This window comes from Gallinula chloropus (assembly GCF_964237585.1).
Source record: "Gallinula chloropus genome assembly, chromosome: 1".
NCBI classification, from domain to species: Eukaryota; Metazoa; Chordata; class Aves; order Gruiformes; family Rallidae; genus Gallinula; species Gallinula chloropus.
This window is the reverse complement of record NC_140085.1, coordinates 121,386,604-121,402,308: the sequence shown is the minus strand read 5'-3', so window position 1 is coordinate 121,402,308 and position 15,705 is coordinate 121,386,604. Positions and strand designations below refer to the sequence as shown.

General features: G+C 39.7%; 1 protein-coding gene across 2 annotated transcripts in view; it reads right to left on the bottom strand.

Moving 5' to 3' along the window:
* CASK (calcium/calmodulin dependent serine protein kinase) overlaps positions 1 to 15,705 on the bottom strand; it is a gene marked incomplete at its 5' end in the record, with an annotated part of 219,985 nt that overhangs the window by 124,270 nt on the left and 80,010 nt on the right. For both annotated transcript variants that reach the window (XM_084262855.1, XM_084262856.1), the window contains one exon: positions 5,119 to 5,224. In XM_084262855.1, coding sequence (XP_084118981.1) covers positions 5,119 to 5,224 — 106 coding nt within the window. The remainder of the gene's footprint in view (positions 1 to 5,118; positions 5,225 to 15,705) is intronic.

Below are 15,705 nucleotides of genomic sequence, written 5' to 3'. Positions count from 1 at the left end.
TTTTAAACATCTGAAGTTAGGACAGACAGAATCTCTAATTTAATGACTTCTCTGAGAGTATTCAAAGTTTTTCAAAATTAATTTGAAAGTGTTTTCTTTCCTTGGTTATCTGGCCCAAACATTTAACCCAGGTGCATCTGAAACTTTTTCCTTTCAGTAATGACAGCAACCTGTTTCGATGTGAAAAAACCAGATTTTACTTTTAAACATTAAGATTTAAGCCCTTTTTTGAAAAAAAAAAAAACCCTCCTAGATAATGCATTATGCAAGTATGAAAGAGCAGAAGAACTGTAAAGCCATATAAAAGATAAAGCACTGCAGGTGAGACTGCATAAAAAACATAACCATATCTGGAATCCTAACAAGATTCCTGGGTTTCTCAGGGATTGATTTAATTTTCTCCATAGTAGCTGGTATGGGGCTACATTTTGGATTAGTGCTGATAAATAGGGATGTTTTTGTCACTACTGATCAGTGCCCACACAGAGCCAAGGCCTTTTCTGTCTCTCAGCCCACCCCACCAGCAAGCAGGCTGGGGGTGCACAAGGAGTTGGGAGGGGACACAGCCAGGACAGCTGACCCCAACTGACCAAAGGGATATCTCATACCATACAGAATTATAGAACGGTTTTGTTTGGAAAAGACCTTTAAGATCACCAAATCCAACCATTAATCTAGCATTGCAAGGCCACCACAAAACCACATCCCTAAGCACTACATCTATGTTTCTTTTAAAAGCCTCCAGGGATGGTGACTCAACCATCCCACTGGGAAGTTTGACAACCCTTTCAGTAAAGAATTTTTTCCTAATGTCCAATATAAACCTCCCCTGGTGCAACCTGAGGCCATTTCCTCTTGTCCTATCACAGGTTACTTGGGATAAGAGAACAACACCCACCTGGCCACAACCTCCTTTCAGGTAGCTGTAAGAGAGCCATAAGGTCTTCCCTCAGCCTCCTTTTCTCCAGGCTAAACAACCCCAGTTCCCTCAGCTACTCCTCATAAGGCCTGTGCTCCAGACCTTTCACCAGCTTTGTTGCTCTTCTCTGGTCTCACTCCAGCACTTCAGTGTCTTTCTTGTAGTGAGGTGCCCAAAAGCGAACACAGGACTCAACACCATGCTCAGCATGTTAAAACTGGAGGAAGAAGGAGGAAGGGAGGAACATTTGGAGTGATGGCCTTTGTCTTCCCAAGTCACCATTAGGTGTGCTGGAGCCCTGCTCTCCTGGGGATGACTGAACCCCTACCTGACCATGAGGAGCGGGGAATGAATTCCATGGTGTGGCTTTGCCTTTACCTATTAAACTGTCTTTATCTCAACCCAGGAGTTTTCTTACTTTTACCCTTCCAAGACTATCCCCCATCCCACCAGGGGAGAATGAGCAAGCAGATGCATGGGGTGAGATGCTGGCTGGGGTTAAACCACCACACAGGATTAAGTCAAATAATAAAAGTGTTTACTCCACAAAACAAGAAACTGCTATTTCACAGTGTGGTAACGAAGCAGAGGAGACAGCCTTCACTCCCCCCCCCCTTTTTTTTTCTTAACACTTCAAAGCAGCTGCATGATTGAATGGACCACTTGCCACTGAAATCCTCATAAGCTTATACTTAATGTAAACCTGACTGCAATAATTTTCAAGTACAGCCTTTATGAATTCAAGATTTAAAAACTGCAGCATTTTTACATGCTAGCTAGGTTAAAGGGCCAAGTTACATGCACATAAGTATTATATCTACAGCCTAGCTGATAAATGTAAACATGATCTAATGTCCCAATAGACATATCTCCTTCAGAACGCATAAGAAAAGCAAACCCACCCATGTATAGTGGTGAGACAATGTTCTACAAATGACCAAATATTAAAGTATCTGTAATTCACTCCCTGCTCACGAGCCTGAGCTCTTCATCACGAAAGCTAAGTACTCTCAGTCCACATACTTTGATTGTGCTGAGGATAAAGTGCATGTAATGTATTTTATGTCTAAAATGTAGTTTTCAGACACTTCAAATGGAATATTTACTTTGTTTTAGGAATATTGCAAGTAGCTGACCCCTCTCAAAGTAGTCTCACTGATAAAGACCAGTGGCCATTAGGGGAAAAAACCCAAAACCTCAAAAAAGGAATAAGTAACAGAATATAAAACCAAAAGTGGCAGCTATATACAAAAGAGAAAACAGCATTCTACGTAAACCCAGTGTTCCTCCCCCATCACATGCATGAACTACCAAGATAAAATCACATGACAGGGACAACCCTGTGTCCAGCACAGCACATTATTAAGGACATACAAAGAAACCAGACTGTACCATTTCATAAATGGAATTTTTAAATACCTAGTGAGTTTTGCAAGTTGTTTGTTGTATGGCACAGAATTAGAGAGAATATTGCTTTCATCTGTTTTGACACTGTAAAATATGTCTGTTTGATGTACTTCTATTGATTGTATGGTTCTATTAGGTAAAAGGTCACAGTTAACTCAAGACCAATGATGGATCACTTGATATTCAGCTGTCAACAAACACCACCACAGAATGGGAAAGAAAATTTGGCCTGTATGATAAAGACTAGAGCTGGCCCTATTTCAGATGCAAAGGCTCTGCAGAGCCCCCAGGGGACCTCTTCCACCAGTGGAAAAGTCCATTACCCTTCTGGGGAGCAGCTGGGGGTGTCAGGGGAAAAAAATCTAATGACAAACCACTAGTAACTTGACATGATGGTCCCATTCTAAAGACTGCTTGAATTTGTATATAAATAGTGGTTAAAAAAAATCTTTCTTTTTTTTTTTGTGTTAGACTTCATTGTTGTTCATGTTGATCAGTGCTTCTATGAAATGTGCCTTGATTTTTTTTAATGTTCATTGTAACACACGTTTTCCAAATTGGGCACAGATTGTTTTTTAACCTGAGTGGTAAAATAGCTTGCTATCAGATCTAGGCTGCATTTCCTCATTTAACTGGTACTTGTTCGTAACAATAGCTTTGGCAATATATTCATTTTAGCAGCTGCTCAGCGTAGGTCACAGCTTATGAAACAGTAGTGGACCTATGTATCATTTATGTGCAACTGATTGGACAAAGTTTTAGGTTTGGTTACTTGTGTACTCCATGTGCTGGACCTAAATTCATTTTCATGAAAGCATCTGCCAGGCCACAAAAAGCCCATTACCAGCTGGGCTGATGTCTCCTCTGCTGCTCTGTGCTGTCCTCCTCTTTTCAGGATAACTAGACCCTAATAAAACGTATTTTATTACTGTTGACAGAACTTATTTGCAAAGCAGTTAAGTATGCTATTATTATAACAAAAGGAATAGAAATCAGTATGAGGGAAAAACAATTTACCTACAAATACATAGATGCTCTTCTACTAATCACAAGTTTCTTATTACAACTGTACAGTATGTCACTAACCCAATCAAACTTGGGTGACGCAGCCTTACTGTACAGCAACCACCAGTCTCCTGTTCAATCACTTTTCCAAAGCATCCCCTCCAGCATATTGTCTTCTGCCCACAACTCTTCCACTCCCCGCTACGTTTTGAGCACAGGTATGCCTACTGTCTCATTTTCTATATCTGTCTGGTACAAAAGAGTGATGTCTGACAGAGTAGAAGGAAGACAAGGACACATGAGATGATAAAGAATTATTATCCTTCAAATAATTTAGCCTGACATTTCCTTCTTCCATGTGGCCTGATATCAGGTACAGTATTTGTGCAGTAATCCGAATTGTTCAGATTTGAGTTTTATGTATATAAACATAAATGATAATAGGCTTGTCAATAAAAAATAATTACCCTTTTTGTCTCATGTTTCTAAGCTACTAGCGTGGTAAAAATAGAAGCAAACCCTTTTTTCTATTTCAAAACCTTGTTAATTATCACAGTATGTCTCCCCAAGGTGTACATGATTATTTCATAATGGGATAATTAAAGTCCTTTGCTCCATGCTTTGGGATTTACAAAATAAAACCCAAAGTTGTTATTGAATCAAAAATTATAGAAAAGAAAGCATAAAACAATGATTTCCTATATTTTAAATTTATAAACTCACCTAAAAGAACAGCAAAATAATTTCAAGCAACAATTTTCATCTTTCCATAATTTTTTTCTTGCTATTAGCCACCAAACTTTTTCTCTACCTCAGTGGTGAAGCTAATATGTGAGAAGTATTTTTAAGTGCCTATCTCAAGTCAAATATTTGGCTTTAGCAGACAGGCCATTTGGACTTCATACACTGACATGATGCGGCTTGCTCCATCATGAGCAGGATAAATGCATGAGAAAACACAAGGCAGGAAGATCAGAGGAATTAAAGAGGTATAAAGACATGCGCCCTGACACACTAGAAAAGCATGTACAGGGAACAAAAAGAAGAGTGGTAGGCACAGAGTAGAGAAGGAAGATCAAATATGGAAGATGCACAAACTAGTGTTCGGCATCTCTTGGTTTTGTCCCTCTCAGTTAGACAAAACCTAACCCAAGGAGGACTAATATTTTTTCCTTAAAGAAGGTATGTGCAATATTAAGCTGCTCCCCCTTTTGTTTCTTGTTGATTAAAAATATCTGTACACTGCTGAAAAGTCATGTTTTATTTGCTCTTTCATATGCTAACAGTAATTGAACTCTTATGTTCAAGTTTCCAAAACATATCTTTTAGACAAATGCCTCTTAATATAATGTGAACAGGTACAATGAATTATAAGAATACCTAAATACTCAAATAAGCATTACTTTCTTATCTAGTAAAGGAAGAGCAGTGCTAAAAAAAAAATAATCTGGAAAAAAAACCAAAGAAAACTTTACAACTAGAATAGAATACCCCCAATTAGTCAAAGATGATGACTATCAGTGTATTTTTAATTTGGCCCTATGAACCCTATTAGGGACACAGCAGCCATCAGTGAATATCAAGTCTGCCTTAGAAAGCATGAAATAATAAGCCACTGTGACAACTTTTTTTATTTGTGACAACCTGCACTTGCCTGAAATAAGTATTTTCATAGCACTTAAAAGACTTCTGAGCTGGAAAAACAAGGAGGTGGAAGTAGACATACTTTTAGGATTTTATTTAGCAAATTACAGCAAAGAAAAGTGAAATCAAAGACAGAAACTTACAACTCAAAGACCATATAAAGCATTCCATCTGAGCTGTATGTCTCCAATAGTTCAACAATATGAGGATGCTTCAGCATGTGACAAATACTGGCTTCTCTCTTCAGATCTGTGAAAGATAATAAGGTACTGTATTAGCTCTATAATCAAGCTGTTGAATTAAAAAAAATATAAAAGAAAAGAAGAAACTGAAAACAATTAGAATACCATGTCTGGAAGCACATACATATCTGAAGTTTCTAACAAATTATTTAATATTTAATAAAGATGACTGATTATTTATTCTCTCTCAGATATTAACTGTGAAATGAAGTTTCAAAACTCACATAGATCTCAAAATATAACCACACTAATCTTAAAAGTTTTTCTTGATTTGACCTGTTAATAAAAGGTGTCCTTATTCATAATTTGAAGAACTGTACAGTAGTTAAGTTCCTTTAATGCCCAAGATTTTCATCCTAAATATCCAACATCACTGCAAAAATCATCTCCAAATACAGAAGATGGGCTCTTTCACCGCACCACAGTACTATTAAAACCTGGAGGTCCAATCCCCCTGCTCAAAGCAAGATCAACCAGAGCAGGTTGTCCAGGACCACATCCAGTTTACTTCTTTAGTAGTGGTATTTTTTTTAACAATCACAATTCATACAAAGACACTGGCATCAATTTTAACCAGCCTATATTAGCTTGCACCTCTGTTCTAGAAAAGAGGGATAAAAGCAGATACAGTTGTGAATAAAGAAAGAGCAGAAACCACTTTGATATCTCTCAAAGCTCGAGAGATTTTCTTTTTAACCAAACAGTGCTCTTCCTTTTTCTGATCACAAATCAATCCTTCTGCTAATAGAGAAATGCAAAAAACCTGAACCGCGTTGAATTAATTTTCTTTCTTCTTTCTGGAAGCTATTTGATATTTTTGTTAATCATCCTCAAGCTTTTTAACTTATGACTAGTCTTCTAGAAAAATAGAAAAATCCTGAATGACCAGTTGTGAGGATAATTTGAGAAGAAAGTATCAATCTGTATTCTGAAACACCCATTTTTCTTTTCTGTTTCCACAGAATTTTTTTAGTGTTCAAGAATGACCTACATATGTATTTATGGGAAAATATAAATACAGTTTCTTGGTTTGAGAATGCTTACCGTATTGTTTTGTTACACTAGAAAGAAATTTTAAATGCAGTAGTTTCATATGTGCTCTATTAAATTTCTAAATTGAATCAATAACATTGAAAAGCTCAGGTGGCTAGATGAACAATCTTGCATGTGAAGCATTTAACAGGTTACTCAGATTTCTACTAGACTTTCCATCTTTTAGTCATCTATAAATTCAGATGAAATGCTCAGAATCTGGAAATGACTGAATCTTAATCCAAGAAAAATTTTCCAATTCACAAAGTGCACATTTTCTTACTAGAACTTTCATATCACACTTGCAGTACCTGCTTCCTCTCTCACACCCTTGCAAATACCACCTAAATGCAAAATGAGCAGAGCAACCTCTTAGAAACGATTACTAACGTCATCTAAGGAAGCGCAGAGCATCAAAAAGAAGTAAATAACTGTCTTTATCTAAATTTCTTCCGCCTCAGTGAAAGAAATTCATGTGAAATTTGTCCTTTATACAGAGATGAAATTCTATCAAGTAAGAAAAGAGCAGTACACCTTTCACTACTGAAAATACTCACATACCAGTTTGTACATCACCTTCAAGCAGAGGAGCTACTAAATGCACATTGTAACATTCCCTTCCATCGTATTTAGGTATCGATTTGACATCAAATGATTACCACCTCTTTTCTAGGCAGTGAGTTTCTCCTTGTCTTTCACTGAAGTACACACCCAGCCGTTCCTAACAGGATCTGAGGCAAGCACACCGATGGATAGCACAGGAGAATGGAAAATTATGCATTCCTGTGAATAACTATCATCTCCAGAAAACATGGTGCTTTTCTTTTGCCTCTTACTGTATACAGAGTTTAATGCTACCGCACTTTACCATGGTATCTGATGCCTATTTTGGATGGAAAGAAAAGTGAAAATCCAATAAGCAATTACAGAAAAGTTCTGCTTGCTTTATGGGCAAAAATGGTGTTCAAGAGAGTTTATTTTGGTTGCTTACTCTATTAATTTCTTGTGGGCTTTATTTATATTTCAAAGGGAAGTGGAACTGTGAGGAAGAAAATATATGCTGCCATTTACCTGTTCCTTTTTGCAATATTGCATGAGTGAAAGAACTGCTTACGTACTGAGCATCAGTAGCAGAGGAAGGAGAAAGAGAAAATGGAAAATAAAATCTCCAAATGGGAAAATAAATGAACAGAAGTCACAGTACAAGGTTTTGCATGACTAAGGGGTCTTGGGGCTAGGAGCAGCACAAAGCCCTATTTTAAAAACTGTAGGGACTTGGTTTAACCCTAGATCTATTAAGAAAGAAGGAAACCAGGTATAAAGAGAGGTACATACCACATTAACACCACAAAGTCATAGGGCAGAAAAGAGATGACGTCCATTTGGACTGTGACCCAAGTGTCAAAATATGCCAGGTGTAAGGCCAGTAAAAAGGAAAGGGGAGGAATGAGAAAAGGTAGAGATGGCACATATATTTTATTGGGTTTGCTTTAAAAAAATGACATCATCATTTACACAATCCTTTATCAAATGCTTTTACCTGACACACTTAAATTTCATCTCCACATGTTCCTCAAGAGGTAATTAAAATCGCAAGTGCCTACAGACACTGTTCCAGTTCTGAACACAACATAAAACCAAGCAGATGTTTGGCTGCAAGCAGGTGACTGAAGATTCATATTAAATATCCCATTATTATCTTTTGAGCTCTCGTACGAACTATTTGCTACCTCCTGTTAAGTTTTCTAAACCTCTGCTGAGTATTTTAGCCATGTTGTGTAGTAATAAAGGTCCCAATATTCCATGTCAAAATAAGCCTTTCTAATTCGAAACACATAAAAGAGCTTCAGGACAACTCTAGAATCTGGCAATGGAGTAAATTGGCTTTATGCAGCAAGAGATGATATAACTACTGGATATGTCTTGCACATTTAGAACAGTTCCCTTCACTAAAAAAACAAAATTGACCTAAAAGAACACTCCCTAAGATAAGAGGCAAGATATTCGAACCTAAAACAAACTGTCATATTTTAAATGCTGGAATATTTAAGTTTTTATTTGAATCTTTTTGGAACACTTGACCTATTAGTTTTTCTCTTCTTGGTATGACTGAAAAAATTATTTCTGGTCACTTATTTTAAAATTAAAGATTAATGACAACAGAGACTAAACCTTGCTGTTCTGTTTTTTAAGGCACAAGTTTAAAAGTTTCTCTGCCAACTGTATGAAAGGCACTGTGACACAACCAGAAATAGGGAGAAAGATGCAGTGTTTCATTTACCATGCTTAGCACACAGTCTGATACTTTACATCATAACTGGAAAAGCATTTAAAAGCTCTCATTTTACACCACTGTTACCAGTAAACACTCCAGAATTTCAGTCTGTTTACAAAGCTTTGACGTTTTGGGGTTTTTTTTCCAGCAACCATAGACACATTCAAGTTTCTATTTAATACACAGCTAATCATTTAGAGTCACTTGAGTTGTTAAAATGGCATCAAAGTTTGGACTTCTGTAACAAGTAAAATTAAGAGGGAAAAGGGAATTCCCAGCGATAAACACCACACAGAGAAAATGTAGCCCTGCATTTGGATAGCGACACTGAAAGTAAATTGCTGGAAGTACTATAAAGATAAGTGCTCTAAATAATTGTAAAGAAAGATATGTTGGTCTTTGATAGAAAATGTAAGACATGAGCATCACTTAAAATTTCCATTGGGAGTTAACTACTGAAATTCCTATGCATCTCTGGCAACTCTGGCAAACATTTTATTTCCTCTGCAAATCCAATACCCAAGGTTTTAAAATATCTCAAACATACTGCATGTATTTTGAAAGTACGCTCATGGTATCGTACAGCATGGAAGAATTAGACACTCTCTAGCAGCCTAGATTATAGCACCATTTTAACATCTTAAAACCGGCGTGCACAGACTGTAGCAGCCACATCTTTTTTAAGGAAGGACGGCATCAAGTTTCTTAGCAAGATGGAAGACATGTATCATTTTTAAACATACACCATTCTGATTTTCTAGGTTCAGTTCTCTAAAGGATTAGTTCTCCAGCCAAAGCTTGGGTATGACAGTATTTTGAAAAGATGTTATTTACATCAGTAGTAAGCTTCTTGCATAAAATGCTTCTATATATTTTGTACAGTGACAATATGTTTATATATAATTCAAATAGATATGGCAGTATTAGAAGGAAATCAGTACGCTTTTTTCATTTGATTCTGTCATTGTCACCTACAGTACTTTGGTGTGCATCACGGAGAGGCTGCTGACCACTCCAATTGGAATTCTTCCAGATACCACTATGCTGAATGACGTGCATTGGAAACGTGCCTGTGCACTCCAGTCTTGAACAGGCCACAAGACCAGACAGCTCTAGTTCAAGGCAAACCCCTGAATCATGTATAAAGCAGACACTGAGATCTCAGCACCAACTGTTCCACTCTACAAATACACAGGGCTTTGTTCTGTGGATTAGCCTTGGCCAGCTGCTAAACTCCCATCCAGGCTCAGGGGTAGAAAACAGGAAGGACGCAAAAGCTCTTGGGTCGAGATAAAGACAGGGAGATTGATTACCTGTTTACTATCATGTGCAAAAAAGCCTTATGTGACAAAGTCAACACAATTTACTGGCAATTAAAATAAATACTTGTTTATTGATTTGGGTAGAGGGAATAAAAAAAAGTAAACATTAAACCAACAAATTTCCTCTCCTCTTTTCCAGGCCCAACTTCCCTCCTTCAGTCCAGGCTCCTCTACCCCCAAACTCTGAGGGTTGTGCTCAACTACAGTGGTTCCTCTCCACTGATCCTTCCTTCTCACATCTTTCTGGGCTCCAGCATGGGTCCTCCATAGGCTGCTGGGGCAATCTGCTCTGCAATGGTGATCTTCCTCCTTCCCTGACCTTGGTGTTCCCTCTTTTTCTTCCACACGCCCCATGCCTCGCTCCAGCATTTCCTACTCTTCCTTAAGTAATTTTCCACAGAAGCACCAAACGTTCACCAAAGCTTATACGTTCATCTTTGGTCTGTTGAAATCATCTGGAACTGACTGTCCCATGCACAGGGCAGCCCCGAGCCTCTTCCCACAGATGTTGCAGCCTTGGATTAGCAAAAGCTCACCACTTACATTTATCACAAATCTGTTGCATTTTCTAGTAGCCAGGACCATGCTAGATGCTGTGCTCCAAGGGCCTCCAGAGGCGCTGACTACCTCCAGGCTGAGCACACCACTACACCCCTCTGCATCAACACGGAACAAGCACACAACATACCCTGCACAACAGCGAACTCCAGTTTAATCAACCGCAATGTACCTGAGGCCACACTTCCAAAACAGAGTGAACTTTCAAGGCAGTACTAGCTTAGAAGGTTTCCCTATCCCCTCTCTTTCGCTCACTTTTGCTTCTTTGAGAAAGTTACTTTTAGGCCAGCTGGAAGTTGGAGCATCCCATACTGACACTGGCAATAAAACTCCTATTCTACAGAACCGCAGTGATGTTTCTGCCCCAAAGATGTTCTGGGTTTTTTTCTTCCATGAGAGAGTAATTCCCTTTCTCTTAATTAAAACCAGACTGCCTGCCTTCCTGGGAAATGTGACTGACTCCTCATCACACAGATACATCTGACCAGCTAATGACTCCTTGCCTCAACAAGTAGTAAAAGCTTTCCTGCCACCCCTCCCACGCGCTTTGGGGTGGCTAAAGCTCCTCAGTAGCCAAGCTGATTTAACTGCTGGCTGTTTCTCCCTTCATCCCACACACATTCTTGCCCTCTGTTCCACTGTGCAGCAGCCCAGAGCTTGTCACACCACACACCAAACCATTCCAGTGTTAACTCAGTAAAAAAGCATCCGTCTGTTTTTTTCCCCACCGGCTCGGTGTCGCGCAGCCTTAGCGTGTGAAATGGCTCAGAGAGCAGCCTCAAGTATACAAGCTGACTTAAAAGAAAGAGAAGGAATATGGAAGGAGAAAGCAAGTAAGACTACGAAAGCCAGTGCTCCGAGGTGCTTAGGATATTGCAAAACACAACTGCAAGCACACACCTTTCCCTGCAAAGTGCCTCCATTGGCACCAAAACTCTCCTTGGGCAATCAATCGATGCCTTAACAAACATGCCTAAGACATGTGCCAAAAAGAAACAAGGCACATAGCTTGTGAACAGCCCTTGATAAAAACACCACAGTAATCAACAGTTACAATGACAACGTGAGAGAACCCATCTCCAGTCAGTATCTTTTGGTTTAATGCCACTATAGCATTTGGAAACAAAACAGTGTCATGAAGAAAGAAAACCCACGTGCAGCCAGCTAATGCTCAACAACCAGAATCCATTTCTGAGCCCACCATGCAAAAAGCTATGGAAGTCTCCATGCCGTGGAATCAGACTTTACAGACGCTTACTAAATTCTGAATAATTTCCATTTTATACTTAATCTTTCTCAGTGTTTGGACATAAATATAAACATGTTAATGGATTTTCAGCTGCAGCTGGGAGCCTTGGGAGACTTAAAAGACAATTTTCTGTCCTCAGCTATGAAGAACATGAAAGTGGGTGTAAAAAAACCCTCTTGCCTTCTCTTTCACAACTTCTGATGCATCCACCAGACTTGTCCACAATCACGTATCTGACAGACATTGTAAGCTGGTTTGCATGATTGTGTCCATGAAAGCAAACCCTCCCCACCTCCTCATTTCCTCTTTCTTATTGGCATACAAAGAAGCAATGCTTAATAAATAAAATGCTGTATTTTGAGTAATGAATAAACTTGAATTAATAAAAATGTTTAAGAATATCTTAAGGAATATTAACAGCTGCCTATTGCAGATAATTTAAACCAAATAATTTATTTTCATTTCATTAAATGATAATTCTTAGCAAGGCACTCGCCACAGTGAAAGAAAAAAAAAATCAAATCTAATCTTTCTCAAGCAAGAGCAAAGATTGGATAAGCCTGTATCTCTCCTCTAAGATTTTCTACATTCTTAGTCCTCTCAGTTTGTACTCAACAGCAGGTTCAATGAGGCTGGGAACAGAAGAAGAAGAGGGGAAACACAGAAAAGTGAAAATAAAAAATCCAGGAGGTATTTATTGTATTTTTTAAGATGCACAATCTGTATTTCAAAACACTGATAGCAGTACTTCCCGCTGCAAAGTAGCAGTTTCAAAAGTGTTTCACAAACTCAAGTTGGGACACGATAAACAGAAGTGGCATTAGAAACTCCATAAATTAATTAAAAAGGAAGGAGGAGGGTTCTTTCCATCACAAGTTTGGACTTCCAAATTGAAATGGACTTGCTGTCGAAGGGATTTTTGAACCTGTGCTGTGAAACCTGAAACAGTTTCCTTTTCTCCTACCGTCGCTCTGTTTTCAATAATTAATGAAAGGAAATTGAAAATAGCCATTGACTCTCAAGCGGTGATCAATCAAGTCATGAAAGTGGGTTCACTACCAATAACCATATTACATTAAATCCCATGTTCCCACCCGCTTTACGCAGCGCTGCCTAATGGCCTGAAACCCAACACCTCCCAATTACCAGAGACCACATGTTGTTACTCTACAAACCACAATTTTAAACCCTTTGGGATGCAATGAATTCTTTAATGGGGGGAAGTGGAAAGGTACGTGCAGGAGATGATATGTCAGAATATGCTGTGAAGCTTCTTAAAAAATCTAAACCAAAAACCCAGTTAGACACAAGGTGTGTATTTGGAGAAAGAACCCTACACACTTCAGCTGTGTTGAACTGGTGGAATGCTCAGCTGTACAGTCACAGTGATGGATTTTATTGAAAGGACTGGAAGGTCATCATTTCATGAAGTTACACAGACTGTTTTCTTTTTCTTGTAGCAAAATCTGATGGATATACACTTAATACTAGCAGCCCCACTAAAAACAGCCGTTGTTTTCTGTCAACCCTTTCTCCCCTCCTGCACCATCTCTCCCCTTCATGCTAATGCAACTCCTCATGCAGCTGCACAATAAACAGAATTAAGGAATCGATCTGACTGCAAACCATCTTTTTTTTCCCCCTCTCCCTGTAGAGCAATTCTTCAACCAGACTACTTTTGGCTAGTTCCTGGTACCCACATAAACACTTAAGTGCACACCATAGCATTGCCAGCACAGCAATAGAAACAAATGGCCAGGTTACAGCAGCATCACTCATCTCAACAACTGCATTGGCCTGAACTGTTTGACATTACATCAAATCACAAGTCTCTAACATTGCTCACCTCCCAAAGACTGAAGAAGTCAGAAACCCAAGAACACTAGATTTCACAGTATTATTGCAGTATCTTTATATTTTCATAAATTGAACTGGAGCTGCAAATTGAAAAATGAAATTATAAATCAGGTTCTATTTCTCTTTCCTCCCTGTAACTTCCTAAATTTATGCAACTCCAAGTCAACATGCAGACCTACAGATTTCTCACTAGATGGCAACACAGCCTCTACTTTGATCCGCTTTGTAGCCAGCGACTGAATACAAAAGGTGGCTGCATTTATTTAGCCGCAGAGCACTTTATGTCTGGCCAGTTTTACACCCAGTGATCTGATTAATGACGATTACAGTTCAGACCTAAGAACAACAACAAGAAAAATGCGCGCCACCCTAAAATAATTAAGGTACATCCAGGGCTAAGCCCCCTTTTATCCAGATCCTGTGGAAGGCCGTTCTCTCCCTGCCGCGGAAGAGGCCGCTCAGAGCTGACGGCTGCACCAGTCATCTGCTACCCTGCACACATCGATAATTGTATTACACAACTAGAAGACACTGAAACACCGTTTGCTGCTGTAAGCCAGACGTTCTGTTTAATCCGTGACGCCGTAACGGGGCAGCGTGTTGCCTGCTCTGAAGTCCAGCATAAAGCTTTAGAAAGCGAGAACCTGCAAGCAGTTCAGTTTGAATCCCTGGAATTTCTCCTTTTTAAAGGTTAATCACACAGGAGGTGGAGGGGTGTGTGTGTGTTGTTGCTGTGCTGTTTGTTTGTTTCTGGGGATTTTTTACATTTTTTTTTCCCCTGCAGGGGGGTGTGTGTGTGTTGCTTTCTCTTCAGCCTGTGACAAGGGCAACACAGGCAGCATGTATCAGAATCACAGATTCACAGAACTGTAGGGGTTGGAAGGGACCTCCAGAGATCAAGTCCACCCCCCCTGCCAAAGCTGGTTCCTTAGGACAGATCGCACAGATAGGTGTTCAGATGGGTCTTGAATATCTCCAGAGAAGGAGACTCCACACCCCCCTGGGCAGCCTGTCCCAGGGCTCTGACACCCTCACTGTGAAAAAGTTCTTCCACATATTGGTGCGGAACTTCCTGTGCTCCAACTTGAGGCCATTGCCCCTTGTCCTGTCCCCACAGACCGTAGAAAAGAGCCTGGCCATTTCCCCGTGTCCCACACTTCAGGTACTTATAAACATTAATAAGATCCCCCTCTCAGTCTTCTTTTCTCTAGGCTGAACAGCCCCAGCTTACTCAGCCTTTCCTCATAGGGGAGATGCTCCAGGCCCTTAATCATCTTCCTCTGCTGGACTCTCTCCAGGAGATCCCTGTCATTTTTATCCCAGGGAGCCCAGAACTGGACACAATACTCCAGGTGGGGCCTGACCAGGCCAGAGTAGAGGGGGAGGATCACCTCCTTTGACCTGCTGGCCACACTCCTCCTGATGCACCCCAGGATCCCATTGGCTCTCTTAGCCACCAGGGCACACTGCTGGCTCATGGCCAACCTGCCATCAACCAGGCCCCCCAAGTCCTTCTCCAGCAGGTCATCCCCCAGCCTGTACTGATACAAGCAGTTATTCCTTCCCAGGTGCAAGACTCCACACTTGCCTTTATTAAACCTCATCTGGTTCCTCCCTGCCCAGCTTTCCAGCCTGTTGAGGTCTTGCTGAATGGTAGCACAGGATTCCTGTGTGTCAGCCACTCCTCCCAGCCTTGTATCATTGGAGTACTTGCACTATTCCCTCATCAAGGTCGTCAATGGGTTAAGAATGGCCTAAGAGTGCCATTACAAAAGTTAAATTCAGATTGGCACAAAATTTTTACCCCAAAATTTGACATCTCTCTAACAGTTCGGATAAAATTCATTTAGGCAGATCAGGTTAACAACATGTTAGGCTTTGTAGTCCTTTGTACTCATACTAAAACATAATGATGTCACATCACATCAGTGCCTCTGAAGGCAATGGAGCGTTATCAAGAGAAGAACACTACTTGTTCCTGAATAATCAGAATGATCAGCAACAGAAATAACTTTTAATATCTGCAGTTTTCTTTTTGTTTGAAATGTCTTGTCTTCTGTGGCTTAGCCTTTACTAAGCATAATGAAAAGGGAATTTCTTTTCTGATGTTAACAAGGAATCTCAATTTTACAGGAAAAAGCCTGGAATTTGAAAGACACAAAGGACATCTATTCATAACAGATTTAGCTAGTCTA